General features: G+C 40.2%; 1 protein-coding gene across 6 annotated transcripts; it reads left to right on the top strand.

Moving 5' to 3' along the window:
• Positions 1-1699: 1699 nt before the first annotated feature.
• On the top strand, positions 1700-7891 carry LOC308295036 (uncharacterized protein). Of its 6 annotated transcripts, none has more exons than XM_080737977.1 (11): positions 1700-2041; positions 3083-3205; positions 3392-3463; positions 3713-3766; positions 3915-3986; positions 4110-4187; positions 4301-4380; positions 4532-4618; positions 4726-4803; positions 5035-6460; positions 6571-7891. In XM_080737977.1, exons 2-7 carry the CDS (start codon positions 3097-3099, stop codon positions 4315-4317), a joined length of 402 nt encoding a protein of 133 aa, XP_080594103.1. In that variant the 5' UTR covers positions 1700-2041; positions 3083-3096; the 3' UTR covers positions 4318-4380; positions 4532-4618; positions 4726-4803; positions 5035-6460; positions 6571-7891. The 6 variants fall into 6 exon arrangements, 5 of the variants coding, with proteins under 5 accessions (XP_080594103.1, XP_080594104.1, XP_080594102.1 ...); XM_080737978.1 differs by having other exon boundaries at positions 3710-3766; positions 4113-4187; XM_080737976.1 differs by having other exon boundaries at positions 3710-3766.
• The last annotated feature ends 6702 nt before the right edge of the window (positions 7892-14593 follow it).

The following is a 14593-nucleotide window of genomic DNA, read 5'->3' as shown; positions in this document are numbered from 1 at the left end:
AGGGCATGAGCAGTGAGCCCTAACCAAGGAACAGTGATGATGAAAACGAGTGAGCCTTAACTAAGAAACATTGATGACGAAAACGAGTGAGCTCTACAGTGCGACGCAGTGATCCAGACAACACGGTGGCCCAGCAGAACCAGCAGTGTTCCCGCGGACCATCTATCCTGATCCAGACGAGCCGAGACGAGCCGCTCTATCCGAGCTGACGAGAGGGGTCGCAGTGGTGACAGTGGTGTCGTGCGAATCAACCGCACCGGCAGCCACTCGGCTGCCTGGTTGTGAGTATCCTATCCATGCACCATTGTCTATTCGAGCCACTGACCTGAAGTTGTGCCGATAAATTGAAGTATACGAAGATACTGGCCTATTTTCCTTGTTCGCAGATGCGTGGGCCTAAGAAGTAGACGTTACCGAAGAGTTGCTGTGTCCCTCTACACCTTTCACTCACTCTGCTTATTATTATTATTATCCTTATTATCTCATACCTGCTTAACTGATATTAATAATTATATGGTTATTAGTCTTATATCCTTGCCGAATCCTATTTATTGTAATAATTATATTATTACAATTTGAAGGCTGTAACAGGCCTGGAGCTAACTTTGCAAAGTGCACTTTAACTGCTAATGAGAAACGTATACGAAGGAGGGGTTTTGAACTGATGTTTTATTGTTGTTTAGCATTTTCTAGTTTTAGCTTAGGAGCGATATGTTTAATTTCTTTTATTTTTGGAACTGTGTTTTATGGCGTGATAGAGGCCTCTGTAATTAGCAATAAAGATCGTTATACTTTTCTAAATTGGTGTCTGGGTCACTCTCTCCTGAAATGTTATATTGCTCTGGTATCCCGTATGACGAACCTGTGTGTCTTTAAAGGTTTTACTTACTTAGTGAACCTTCTTTTCCTCTTTAACAGAGGTGGCGTTGTCGGAAGTCTTATATATTATATGGGTACGCTAATGGTAATACTTAAACAATACACTTCAACCAAGGGGTGTAATCATAATTATTTATTAGCAAATCTCAGTAATAAGGTGTTGACAAAGGTACCAGTTTTAACACTGGCTGTTAATGTGAGTTGGGCCACTCTTACACACAAAGAAGTACCATGACAACAGCTCGCCTAAATAGTTTGTGTCTCCTCGAGTTTGAGAGAGACTTAACTGATCGTCTGAATTACGATGAAGTTATCGATATTTTCAAGCTCAAGTCCCGCCGTCTCCTGTTTTGAGACATGTAGGCCTATTTGAAGGGATGTTTACTTTGAACTAATTTAGTTGTGTTGTAATTGCAAATTGAAATGTGTCACTATTTGGGCATAATGTTTGCCTTGTTTGTAATGCTGTGCTTTTTGAGAATAAAAATCCATACATTGAATATACTTGAATAGTGTTTATTTATTTATCCGCTTTAACGTATTTAAAATTTATTTATTTTTTATGGGCGCCCCCTCCCCCGGGGGGTGGGGGGGGGAGAGGGGGGGGGGGGTGGGGGGGGTGGGGGGGAGGGGGGGCACCTCGTTGGCATTTCGGCTGGCATTTCGCCTACCCTGACCCTCATTCCTGGGTACGCCCCTGCTCCAAGAAGGAACAACAAACTTTCTGTGGTCCTTCGTGGTGAGGGAGGTTGACGACTGTTTGGTTCAGGAAAACTTGTCCATTCTAGGGCTCTGCATTCACTCTCCTCTCTCTGCTAGTATCAGCTGGTGTGTAAATGGCCAATGGAAAGTTGTTTTATTGACCAAGCTATTTAACACGCATCACCATTGGATGTTTGACATGTCCCTCAAACCGCGTATGTAATGGGCGGGGAGATACGCTGAAACAGTAATCACCATTGGATGTGGGACCTGTCCATCACACCGCGTATCCAACAGCCAACGGAGATACGCTCCGAAACGACATCACCATTGGATGTTCAACCTGTCCATCACACTACGCGTATCTAACCGCGGGAGAAGAAGGACTGGAGGAGGGGAATGATTCAGAGCAACAAACTTTTTCTTCACTAAACGACACGGAATTCGACATTATTACAAGGTAAAGTATCACCAAATGTCTTGTTGAGAACTGTATGCTTAGGTTATACCAACGATCATGTTCACGATTGTGCTTGGCGTCGTGTGAATTGTTATTATTCAAGGAAAGTATTGTTCTCTGATGTTTGTGTTGTCTGTTTGTTCTCTGAACAAGCAGCGTCGTACACTGATCTTGCTTCAAACATGGTTCGCCTCCGTCAACCCACCGCAACTGGCGTTATCGATCAAATAATTTGCCATGTGGTTTTCCATTTACCTTTACCTTATACCTTACATTAAGCTGCCAGCACAACAACTTCTATGGAGTGTCCATGGAACCAAATGGACCCTTTACGGGTCCATAAAGGGTCCATTTGGTTCCATCTGGACACAAACGTACCATTACATTAAGCTGCCAGCACAACAACTTCTATGGAGTGTCAATGGAACCAAATGGACCCTTAACGGGTCCATAAAGGGTCCATTTGGTTCCATCTGGACAAAAACGTACCATTACGTGTGGTAAAAGTACTCAAATGTTTTTACTTTAAGTACAAATATCAATAATGTAATGTAGAAATACTCTGTTACAAGTAAAAGTCTGGAATTCAAAATGTACTTGATAAAATGGCTAAAGTGTTGGCATCAAAATGTACTTAAAGTGCCAAAAGTAAAAGTACTCTATGCAGAATGTCCCATTTCAAATATTTTGAAAATGGCAGATCTACATGCTCACAATGTGTCGCACTGTGAGCTTGCATTGGAGTAAAAGTACTCCAAAGGCACTCAGCTTGTTGTGTATTAAAGTACAATAATTTTGATCTGTGATATAGAGGAGTACAAGTATTGGAAATTGGAAATAATTCAGCTTGTAGTGGAGTAAAAGTAAAATATTTGGATCTGAGATATAGTGGATTAAAAGTATTGGAAATTGATAATACTCTAGTCAAGTACAAATACCTCAATATTGTACTCAAGTACAGTACTTAAGAAAATGTACTTAATTACTTTACACCATTGTGTTACCCTTGATTTTAACCCTGTATTCTCCTTTTATTTTCAGTATAACATTTCAGGATGATGTATTCTATGGAGGAGCAGTGTGCTTTGGTTAGCGTCAAGTATGTCAGGGGCAGACATGACGAGGCAGAGACTGTACTAGAGAGCAGTGAAAGCAGCGAAGAAGGTTTGTGCGATAAAAAAAAATAGAAAGAAAAATAGGAATAAGTCAGCTCAGTTTAATGATGTGTGTAGTGATTCTGGCTGTGGTGCAACTTGTGTGATTAATTTGGAAATCAAAGTGTTTTAATCATGAATTACAATAATTAGCTGCTGTATTCAGTGTTCTAATGATAATCTGTATCTTTCCAAGATGCACTTGATTGTGACCAAGTTGATGCTGCCAGTGCTGGGTCAGCTGTTTTGATTCAATCTGGGAGTGAAGGTATGTGGTGTGGTGTGTTATGAATTATAGTGCATAGAAACACATATGTGTGGTTTTGTATTGTACCTGCTGTCCTAGTTACAAATCCCTAAACATGCACTAAGTACCCATTTTGAATTGTTGCTGTACTAGTTTCAAACATAGTATTATTACCTTAACACAAATTGTTAATCAGTATCTGCTGTAGTATCACAATCTTAAAAAGTAGCCATTTCATTAATTCGTGTGACCTTTTTCCCCTTTCAGCAGGAGAAGCAGCAGGAGAAGCAGTTGTGGAGGACTCATCAATTGAGGAGATTGAAGGTTTGTCTTTGTCGCACGCGCACACACCCACTGAGAGAGAAGTAAGGTTTGTGGTAAAACAGATTAAGGGCAAAGGATGCAACATCTTGGCAATGTAATTTCTACTTTGCATTCACTGTACATTGTGTTCCTCTTATGTTTTTACCAGATGAGCTTGATTCATCATGGAACCTTAAATTAGAGTTGGATAATCCTGGTGCTGCTGAATCTGGATATGAAGGTAATATTAATAGCTGTATAGAGTCTTTCATACAAAAACATGACGCACACATGTGACACTTTGCATTATTGTCAATGCTGCATGTTTTCTATTTGACATTCAGTCTCTTCTCTTTTTCTGCAGCAGAAGTTGTTGCGCCTCACTCAAATGAGGGAGGCGAAGAAGGAATTGAGGATGACTACTTAAGTGGGGAAGAAGAAGGTTGGTGTAAAACTAACAAGTGCCAGGGAACCGAGGCTATTGGCCAGAGCAAAGCCTGACACTGAATTGCAGGTGTGTTAACATTGCATTCATTTTGTTTCTTTCTTTCCCAGATCCACTCGACCACTAACCCTAACATCTAAACGTGACCAACATGGTGATTCTTCTGGTGCTGCTGAATCTGGATATGAAGGTATTATTATTAATAATCACTGTAATAAACACAAATAGTGACTGCTGAATGTTGCATTTTCATTTTTTTCCTTCAGAATCATACTGTACATGACCAGAAAGCGCCTCACACTTAATGTGAGAACATCTCATATTTCTTTTCTGTTCTTTAGGTGCAGACAGAGTTGAGCCGGACTCAAATGTGGAGGATGAAGATTCTGAAGGAGTTGAGGATGACGACACAAGTGGGGACGAAGAAGGTTTGTGTACAACCAGGCTTAAGTCAGCCAGAGCAAAGAATGCAAAGTCCTAGCAACACTGAATTATGTCAACGTGTGCATTCTGTTTGTTCCTCTTTCTTTCCCAGATCCGCTTGATCGAAACTGGACACCTGAACGTGACCAACATGGTGATTCTCCTGGTGAATCGGAATCTGGAAATGAAGGTGTTGTTGTCATTATTAATATGGACACATTGATGCACATGTGTGTAATGTAGTATCTTGCATGGTGCATGTTTGCTATTTAACTCTTTTCTTTCAACTACACATCCATACAGTACACATGTACATACCCACACAGATGTGCACGCAAGGGGCTGCACAGATACACACAGAGAGACTCGCACACTAATGGTCTGAATGACAAATTTTCTCTCTTTTTGTGACACAATATAGGACTTGAGGTGGAAGAAGACTCCTCAGGTGTTGATGCTGGTCTCTGTAGGAAGAGGAGAAATCCAGAGGGCTGGAAGAACAACATCCAGAAGAGGCGTAGAATGATAGGCCAGTCATATCTGGCCTAGGAAGAATAGAGAGTCAGTGTTAAAGGAGGGAAGAAAAATGGGTGTGTCATGTCAGTCTGCAGCCGGCCACAGGTCCAGTAAACTGCACTGCAGAGAAGTGGAAGAGTCGAAGCGAGAAGAGATCTTCAAGTACTTCTGGGAGAAATTAGACTGGCGTGAGAGGAAGATTTATGTTGCATCATTGGTAGAGGTGAGCAGTGTAAAGCGACGGAGGACAGGAGCAGAGAAATCCAGGAGGTCGGCATCCATTTTCTGTCACCTTGTCGTAGATGGCAGGAGACTCGGAGTGTGCCAACGCATGTTCCTGTCAACCCTAGGATTGAAGCAGTGGTCTTTTTTGAAGTGGGTAGGAAGAAGAGGGAAAAGCCCTACTGAGGAAGATAAGCAGAAGCGGGTGAGGGTAAGGAAAGAGGAGTCTGACTTCTTGAAGACCTTCCTTCTGGACCTTCCAAAAGTTCCCTCGCACTACTGCCGGTCCTCGTCCTCTAAGATGTTAGCCTGCTTCCAGACCAGAGACCCCGCCCACTCTCAGAGTGAGCTGAGTCTGAGATCAGGCTACTAAGATGTACCTGGAGCCTGTGTTCAAGTCCATCAATCACCTCCATGCAGAGTATATCCGTTCCAGTGCAGACCATGGCATCCAGGTGCTGTCAAGGCAAGTGTTCACCAGAATGTTTAATGTTTGAATTACTCTCTTTTTCACCCGAAGAAAGACCAGTGTGATACCTGCTGTGCGTTCAAGGCTGGGAACATTGAGGCTGCCACATGGAAGGAGCACTGCAACAAAAAGGACACTGCACAAGCCATGAAGCAGAAGGACAAAGACGAGGCAGGTGAGAAGACCTTGGTGACATGCATGGATCTTCAGGGGCTCCTGCTCTGCTCCAAGCTACAGGCCTCATCCCTCTATTTCAAGACCAAGCTCTGTGTCCATAACTTTACCATGTATGACATGACTTCACATGATGCATCAAATTACTTATGGCACGAGGGTGAAGCTGGTCTCTCTGCCAACGAGTTTGCTTCGTGCATCGTGCACTTCCTCGAAGAACATCCCTCTTATGATGAGTACATCCTGTGCACAGTGTGATTGAGAGAAGACTGAGGAACAGAGACATCTGCGTTCCAGCTGAGTATGTCGTTGCCATCCGGGAAGCCCGTACCAATCCCAGGCCATACCAAGTGAAGTATGTAGACCACACTTTCTTCAAAAACTTCAGCCAGGTGAACCTCTGCAAAGCCATCTGCCCGGGAAAGGTCACTGGGGATCCCACCGTGCATGACCTCCGAGCAATCAGGTATTTGAATACATAATAATGACATAGCTGCGGAAACCAAAACAAACATTATTTAATGAGTATTAAAACCTGACTTTTCTCCCCTGTCACTGTCCTTGTATTCATCCTAGGTACAACGTTGATGGCAGTATGGAGTACAAGATCGACCACTCAGACGCCTGGAAGCCCTACGAGTCCCCATCACTGAGGAAGAAGAGCAACATCACCACAGTGTCCCCACTCTACACTTGCCGCCGCACCATTAAAGCGATGAACTTCAAACATCTGCAAGAAATGAAGCAGGTGTTGCCCAGTGATTTCCATGGCTTCTACAACGCCCTCCGCCATGAGCACGAGGAGTGATGGTTTCTCTGTTTTTCTCTCTCTCCGTCTGACATCACCACATAGAATCGCAAACTTGACTGAATGGACACCTTTACAAGATTTCATATTTAGATTGTAATTAGAGAAAAGACAAGATGAGTGTTAAAATGTGTTAATTTTCTTCTATAATTTTAGCGATTTTGATTACATTGCTTTCAGTGCTTGGGGACATGTGTACAATGGCTAAATATGTATTTTTAGATACAATAAGTCCATTCAAAAAGAGGCACCACAATCTTTCATGGGCAGATGTTACTTATGGGGGCTAGTAGTGTCACTGTAAATTGTAATAAAATAAATTGCCAGCTTATTGTCTAAAAGGACACATTTAGGCACTTGCACACATGCACTGAAATAAAGTATTTAAAATCGCTAAAACAATAGAACTAAATGAAAACATTTAACTCTCCCATCTTTGCTTTTCCCTAATTACAATCTAAAATTATGAAACCTTGTATGATATTCTTGCTCTGGGGTGGCATCGTTACCAAAGTTCCTAATTCCCACTGGGTTCATGTTCCTCCCTGCCTGGACAGGTGTTATGTCGACAAGTGTTCTGCTCAAAGTGTCCTTCTCCCTCGTACAGTCTTCACTACCTGGAATCCAGCACACAGTGGTTAATGTGTTTCATGTGTGCTCTGTTACTGTTTGAAAATAGTTTAGGTGCTTATTTGTATTCTTATTTATTTGCCCATTTCTAATATAATTACAGCAGAATGCACTTTTGAGATGTTGAAATTTGACACCACAGTAGGGACATCTATCTTCATTGTTGAGGTCAACTTAGCCAATGAGTCTAGCCTTAGTAGGTTGAAGAGCGTTGTAGAGCTGAACAGACACTTAACCTATGGTCCTTCCATTTTCAGTTCTATGTAATGCCCTTTCCAGGCACTATTACTGTTACAACACCTACATTAGAAATACTGAAACCCTCCTCCAAACATCCTTTACATCTCTAAACAATCACATCGATAATTTTGTACAATTAATTCTGCAAGTTCTATTATAATTAGTTTTCATGTAGAAAGAAACTAACAAATAAGATTCAGCAATTGAACACATCATTGAAACGGGGACTCAGCAGGAAAATCTGTTTGATTAACTTTGTTGCCACACACTGTGGAGCCACTGTCTAATAAAATATAATTCTGTGCAGTTGTATTTGACTATTGTAGCATTTTTTCCTTCCAACCTAAAGTTGATCTTGGTCATCACTGTCTGCTAACATCAATGTGAAATAACCTATTGTACATGAACACTTATTTAGCTTGGTTATAACATCAGAGGGTCTGCTGGTAAGTAAATAAATTACATTAGGAATTGATTGCATTCTTTATTAGCAAAATGTTCATTAATCCAGGTTGTACAGTCAAAGTTGTACTGTAATCTGTTATGAAACACTGTTCATCATAGTAACTAGTTTGTTTTGGCCAAATGGTCTGTTTTTGTAATCATCCATTTCACATTTCATGGATGCTATGTACATTAAATGACAGAATAATAAAATACATTAGGCTATTGTGCACATTGTATCATCAATCATAAGAAAAAAATAAGAAACAATAAATATTGTATTTACAGTAAAAAGGTCAGGGCCGGAGGTAAGGTTAATTGTCTAGTTTTGATTTGCAGCATCTGTAAGTGACCTTTATCAGTGCTTTTATCGTGTGTATTAATAATATATGCATTTCTATTTTATTTAATGTATAAAAATGATTGATTAGTCAATTTAGTCAATAGTTTAAAAACAAATATCGTGTGGATATAGGTATATTATGTGAGGAACATAAACAACAGATTACTCACTTTTACCAGACATGGCAACTGCTGCCAAGAATGGAGAATTATGATTGGCTAGTGGAAAGGCCGCACCCCCATTGGCTCTCTGCCGATCACGTGATTATTGGCCGGTTCATTCGTGTGTGTGAGCGTTTCATTCGTGTGCGTGAGATGATGAAAGCATTCGTGATGAAGTAAACCAACAAAACAACTCGTAAATCAGTAAGAAAATATTCGTATTTTGTCTTGTTTTTTTGTTTTGGCATTATAATCACTGCAGCTTCCCCAAAAACATTCATACTTTTTTTTTTTTTACGGATATTTTTTTCCAATTAATTTGTTTACGTATAGTTTTTTTGGTAAAAATGTTTACGAGTAAAAAAAAGGCAAAGTACGAATACGAATTTGAATTGGCCTTAATTTAACCCCATACTGTTTAATGTTGATTACAAGTTTCTGGTCGCAGTTCTGTGTGGAAGCAGTCACTGGCACAGACAGAGACACACACACAATCACACACACACTCCCCGACGGTGCGTCGCGTCCACCGTGCGTCTCGATCACCGTGCGTCGCGATCACTCGCGCGCGGACACGCGCGTGCACGCTCGCAAAAAAGTCCCCCGTAAATCGCTCAGAATGGAGCACAGTTTCAGACTAAAGCGTGAGCTGAGTCTGAAATCAGGCTAATAAATAGTTAATAGATCATGAACAAGTTATTAGTAAACTAGTTAATAAGCTAAGCTCTCAGCATCCTCCCTGTACAGTAACCATCAGAGTAGAAACAACTCAGTCCACTCTAACAACATGTGAGCAATACTTTGTCAACAGTCAGTGTTGTATTGATCATTGCACTCGGCACCGCACCGTCTGCACAGAGAGTTTTCAGGAGCATCGATAAAAAAAGAATAATTTCAGTATTTCACACTTCAACCAAGTTTACAAAAGCTGCCGAATGCCATCAACATCGTGAATAAACATAGGAATGTAATGTAGGAAAATAGCGTCCCACTGGAGACACCAATAATTTGTCAATAGTTTATCTCAGTAGAATCTCTGTAGAATCTCATGTAAAATAAATGTTTATTTGATTGATTAATATTTGACATAATCAATACATCTGACCACATTGTCATCAGGACAGTGTGGTCTGATACAACAGATCATTTATTTGATTATTAAACTTGATAATTAGATTCATATTGTAAGAAATTAAAATAGCTACAGTATATCTCTGAAAATCAATGTTCAGTTGATATTTTAATTAGTATCCTAGTCTAGTTGTTGTTATTTCACTTCTTACACAAGCATGTGTTCTAGTTTTATACACTTTTATACATTTTAAATAAAAGTGAATTAAAAAGAAAGAGGAAGTGAACCTGGGTGTGTGGGAGGAGTCTAAAGATCGTCATTTGTTGTCGGCACCAGAACACGACCTGGTAGAAGAAGAGAGACAGTTAAAACACACGCACGCACGCACGCACGCACGCACGCACGCACGCACGCACACACACACACACACACACACACACACACACACACACACACACACACACACACACACACACACACAAACACATTAATGTCAATCAATTTTTGTGACACTGGTATTAAAGCTAAATGTGACTACATAGAGCACACTTTGACCTCTAACTAGGGTCTAAACTGGTCTAAACCGTTTCAGGTTCTAAACCCATAGAAACCAGTTTAGGCCTAAAGTTTAAGTTCATGTTTGTTTGTAGGCCTATTTCTGTGATTGACAGTTCCACATGTCTGTTGATCTGACCTCATGTCTTCCACTGGTTGATTCATTAATTAAACATGCTAATTAAACATGTTATTGAAACTTGTTCGTGAATCATATTAATTAACCTCTTTTCTTCCACTGGTAGGAAGACACAGGAGATGGTGTTGGATCCTATGAGTGTTGGTGACCACAGGCCTGTGGTCATTCCACCATCTCACAGGTCTCCTCATAGAAATACTTGGCATTTGTATTGACAACTCACTAACATGGAATACACATATGGACAGTCTCTGTAGTAAACTACAGCAAAGACTGCACTTCCTACGCCGTCTGAGGGTTCACAGTGTGTACCAAAGGTATATGATAATATTTTACTGAGCCTGTATTGGAGCAACATTCTAAAGCCTGGTCAGATTTGGCATTTCAGTTTGGTTCGGTAATCTCTCAGTGCAACTGAGGTCCAAATAGTTTGGTGCAGACTGCAGGGAAGATCATAGTAAGACACCTCCCCTCTCTGCAGTCTGTTTATGAAAAAGAATAGTTGGTGATGTAATGTTACCCATGTTTTACATGGAGAGTTTGTACTTCTGCCTTCTGGTAGAAGATACAGTGAACCAAAGTGGAAGTATATCAGGTTAAACAATTGTTTGTACCGGCGTCAACTAAAATGTTGAACAAGGCTCTGAAACAGCACTGATACATTTATTAATCACTATTGTAATGTTGTGTCCCCCCCTCTGTTATGTATCTCTATCATGTGTGTGGCTGCAGCAGGGGTGAAAGCCCAAGACACATTTCCATTGTGGACAATAAAGTTTACCTTGACCTTGGTGGTAGATTAAATGAATGCTGCAGCGTTAGTTTATGCAGGAGTCTTGCTTAACATTCCCTGATTTTGCTTAGCAAGCTCATAAAGCATGCACAAAATTCAGAACGCCGTGTCTTTAACGCCAAGATTAACTGTATTCCATTTATGCAATAAATAGTTAAATCCACTTTGACGGCCGTGTTCCTGACTAAAATGTTAATTAACCATGCTAATCACCTCTCTTCTTCTACTGGTAGTAGATCATTAATTGAACGTTAATTAAACATTAATTAATCACCTCTCTTCTTCCAGTGGAAGTAGATGAATCCAGTCAGGAACAAGACCAGACCCAGAACCAGACCTGATGCTCCGATGGCCAGCTGGTTCTTCACTGCCTCTGGCATGGAGTCATCTGATGATAGAAATATGATATGATATTAATTATATGATATTATTACAGTTTCTTAAAACACCTTGTTCTTCATTGTTCTGGCATGAAGTCATCTGATGATAGAACAACCACACACCTGTATTATGATATAAGACTGCTACAGCAGAGTACAACAATGCAGTCAACACATTACAGTAGAGTACATGAGATTATAGTAGATTACAGTAGTAATAGATTACAGTAGTAATAGATTACAGTAGTAATAGATTAAAGTAGTAATAGATTACAGTAACTGACCCCAGTCCATCATGATAGGTGCGGTCAGGCTGGGATGTTCAACCATGCATGAGATCTTCTCTCCTGATCTGTAACACACACACACACACGCACGCACACGCACACGCACACACACACACACACACACACACACACACACACACTTGTGAAAAGTGTTTCAGGATCACAGAAACAGGAAGCATCGTCTCCTCCATATGGTATGTGCATGCATGAAGTCGATTGGAAATCGAGGGGCAATTTGAGTGGCAAGGTGACTTTAACGTTGTTTAATGCAATCAGATAGGATTTTTCTGTTTGACTGTCAAGGCCTGAGTTTTTGCCACTCAGTAGGCGTTCTCACATAACTTCCAGGTATGATGATGTCCCATGCATACCCTCTATTATGTAGCGGCTGACACTGAACACAATTCAACCAATCCAACGTCAGCTCTTGTCTTATTGGGAGTTCCTGCAATCTGCAGACCTCACAACTGATTTATGGACATTATAGAGGTGGCTATGCATTGTTTGTTACATACTTGGGTGTGTACTCCAGGTAGGAGTGGTACTGGTACCAGTAGAGGTGTGTATTTTTATGTATTGGTATTTGTTACATACTTGGGTGTGTACTCCAGGTAGGAGTGGTACTGGTAGTACCAGTCTCCATCAGACAGCAGATCAGTAGAGGTCACATCAGAGGTGATCTCTTCTCTGTCTCTCAGCCAGGTGACGATGATCAGTTTAGGATAGAAGTCATAGGAGCTGCACTGCAGCATGTGAGTGTGTCTGCTGCTAGCGGAGGGAGTTGCTGAGGTCAGTTTCACGTAGGGCTCCACTGGAAGAACAACATTATTATTATTATGGCCCAATAACAATGTCCACCCTAAGCCCTCAAGCTCTGCACCCTCACTGACTATAAGTGATGTCAGCTGGTCAGTGTTTGAGGGGTGGAGGCTGAAAGGACAATATGTTATAAAAGGAATGGAACAGCACTTTAGATGAATGTTTCATTCATGACACTTTACATCACATCTAAAACTCTTTACTGTCCTCATTTACAGTCATTGCTTTAAAGGCTGTGATTGTCAATTATTATTATAATATTTTCGTTAATCTGCTCGTTTTAATTTCTATATAGATTAAGGGTTATAATGTTATTCATTTAAAAATGTATTTGCATATTCTGTATTTACTTTGCACATTTCTTATCATGAGTCCTCTTGTGTTTTACTAAATATATATCTTACATTCCGTCTATCATTGAGAACAGTGAGGAAGCACTACTGTTTGTTGACGTTCTAACTGTGATTCATGACTAATTTGCACACTTAAATGATTGACATTTAGAGGATTCCCCTGGGAACGCTATGAACTGTGGGTAATTCCTTCACCAAAGTCTGCATAGATGCAGACTTACTGACTTAGAGATTTCAATTGGAACAGCCTTCAAGCCCTCACTGACTGCATGTGAACGCGCACCTATAAGTCAGTGAGTCAGTAAGGGATTGGAATTGGGCCTGTAGTGAACTCAGTGACTAACACTAACACTTCTGTTATCTACACTATTTTATGTTTGTATAATGTCCATGTAAATGACAGTGATTGGCCACCAGATGGCACCACAGAACAACGTTTCATAGAATAGAATAGTGTAGCTTCTACAATATTCTACAGTGTAGAATACACATTTATAATGTCATTTAAACATTATATTGAATCATTTACAGTTACTCATGCTTTACATACAACAATACATCGAGAAATATCATTTAATGGAAATAGTTCAAATGTATCCTGCAAAAATGTTATTAATTGATTAAAATTGTGCAAAACAAAATAGCAAAGACAATAATCAAAATATAAAATCTGTTTTATCACTGAATCTTTTTAAGTTAATTTAATCCTGCATGGTGTCACTATTTCAGACATGTCAGGTGAAAACACTCAGAAATAGTAGATCAAATAAAGATAAGATCAATATTAAGACAATATTAATCATCTCTCAATATTATGAATTATTATGATATCATGTTATAGTTTATGAGGTGATGAGTGTTGAGTGCTGCTCTGAGATCAGCTCACCTCTCTTGTCCAGAACAGTGGCGTAGTCGCTCTCAATGTTGTTTTTGCAGAATGCCACTCGGCTTGCTCTCGCCCCAGCCAGTAGTCCAGGATCTTTATTGAAGCGCTCTGCGTTCTTCACACCAATCTCAGTGTATCCAACAAACTGATCCACTCTGCTGTCCCACCTGATGATCTCATCATTATTGAAATTCCATGACAATATGTACTGTATGTCCTCCAGATCACTGGAGTTGAACACACAGCGGGAAGCCGCATAGTATAGATATCCATCTGGAAAAATATATATCATCAGTTCCATCATCTGTATAATATCAATACAGTGTGTGTTTGAATTGTTAAATACATTAATTAAAGACAGTTGAACTGCTATTTAAAAATATTATGAACCCTAGCATCTATTCAGAATATCAGATCTATTGTACAATATGGATCGCATTGTGAGCTTGTAGATCGTCTATGTCTATGATCTTTAGTGTAGAGGGACAACAGGACAAGGCCTATTATAGAGCCCTGAGGTACTCCGGTCAGGTTAATACGTAGGGTTTATATTATCTGTTTAATATAAAGTTTACCTGCTCCATGGAAACAGATGAAACTCAGTGAAACACAGAGCCAGAGATGAGATGAAGTCATGATGAGTTGAGATGTTTCAGAGTTTAGTTGAAGTGTTGATGAGTTGAGATGTT

Source organism: Nannobrachium achirus (assembly GCF_963921795.1).
Source record: "Nannobrachium achirus genome assembly, chromosome: 12".
NCBI lineage: Eukaryota > Metazoa > Chordata > Actinopteri > Myctophiformes > Myctophidae > Nannobrachium > Nannobrachium achirus.
This window is presented reverse-complemented; position numbering and strand designations above follow the sequence as displayed.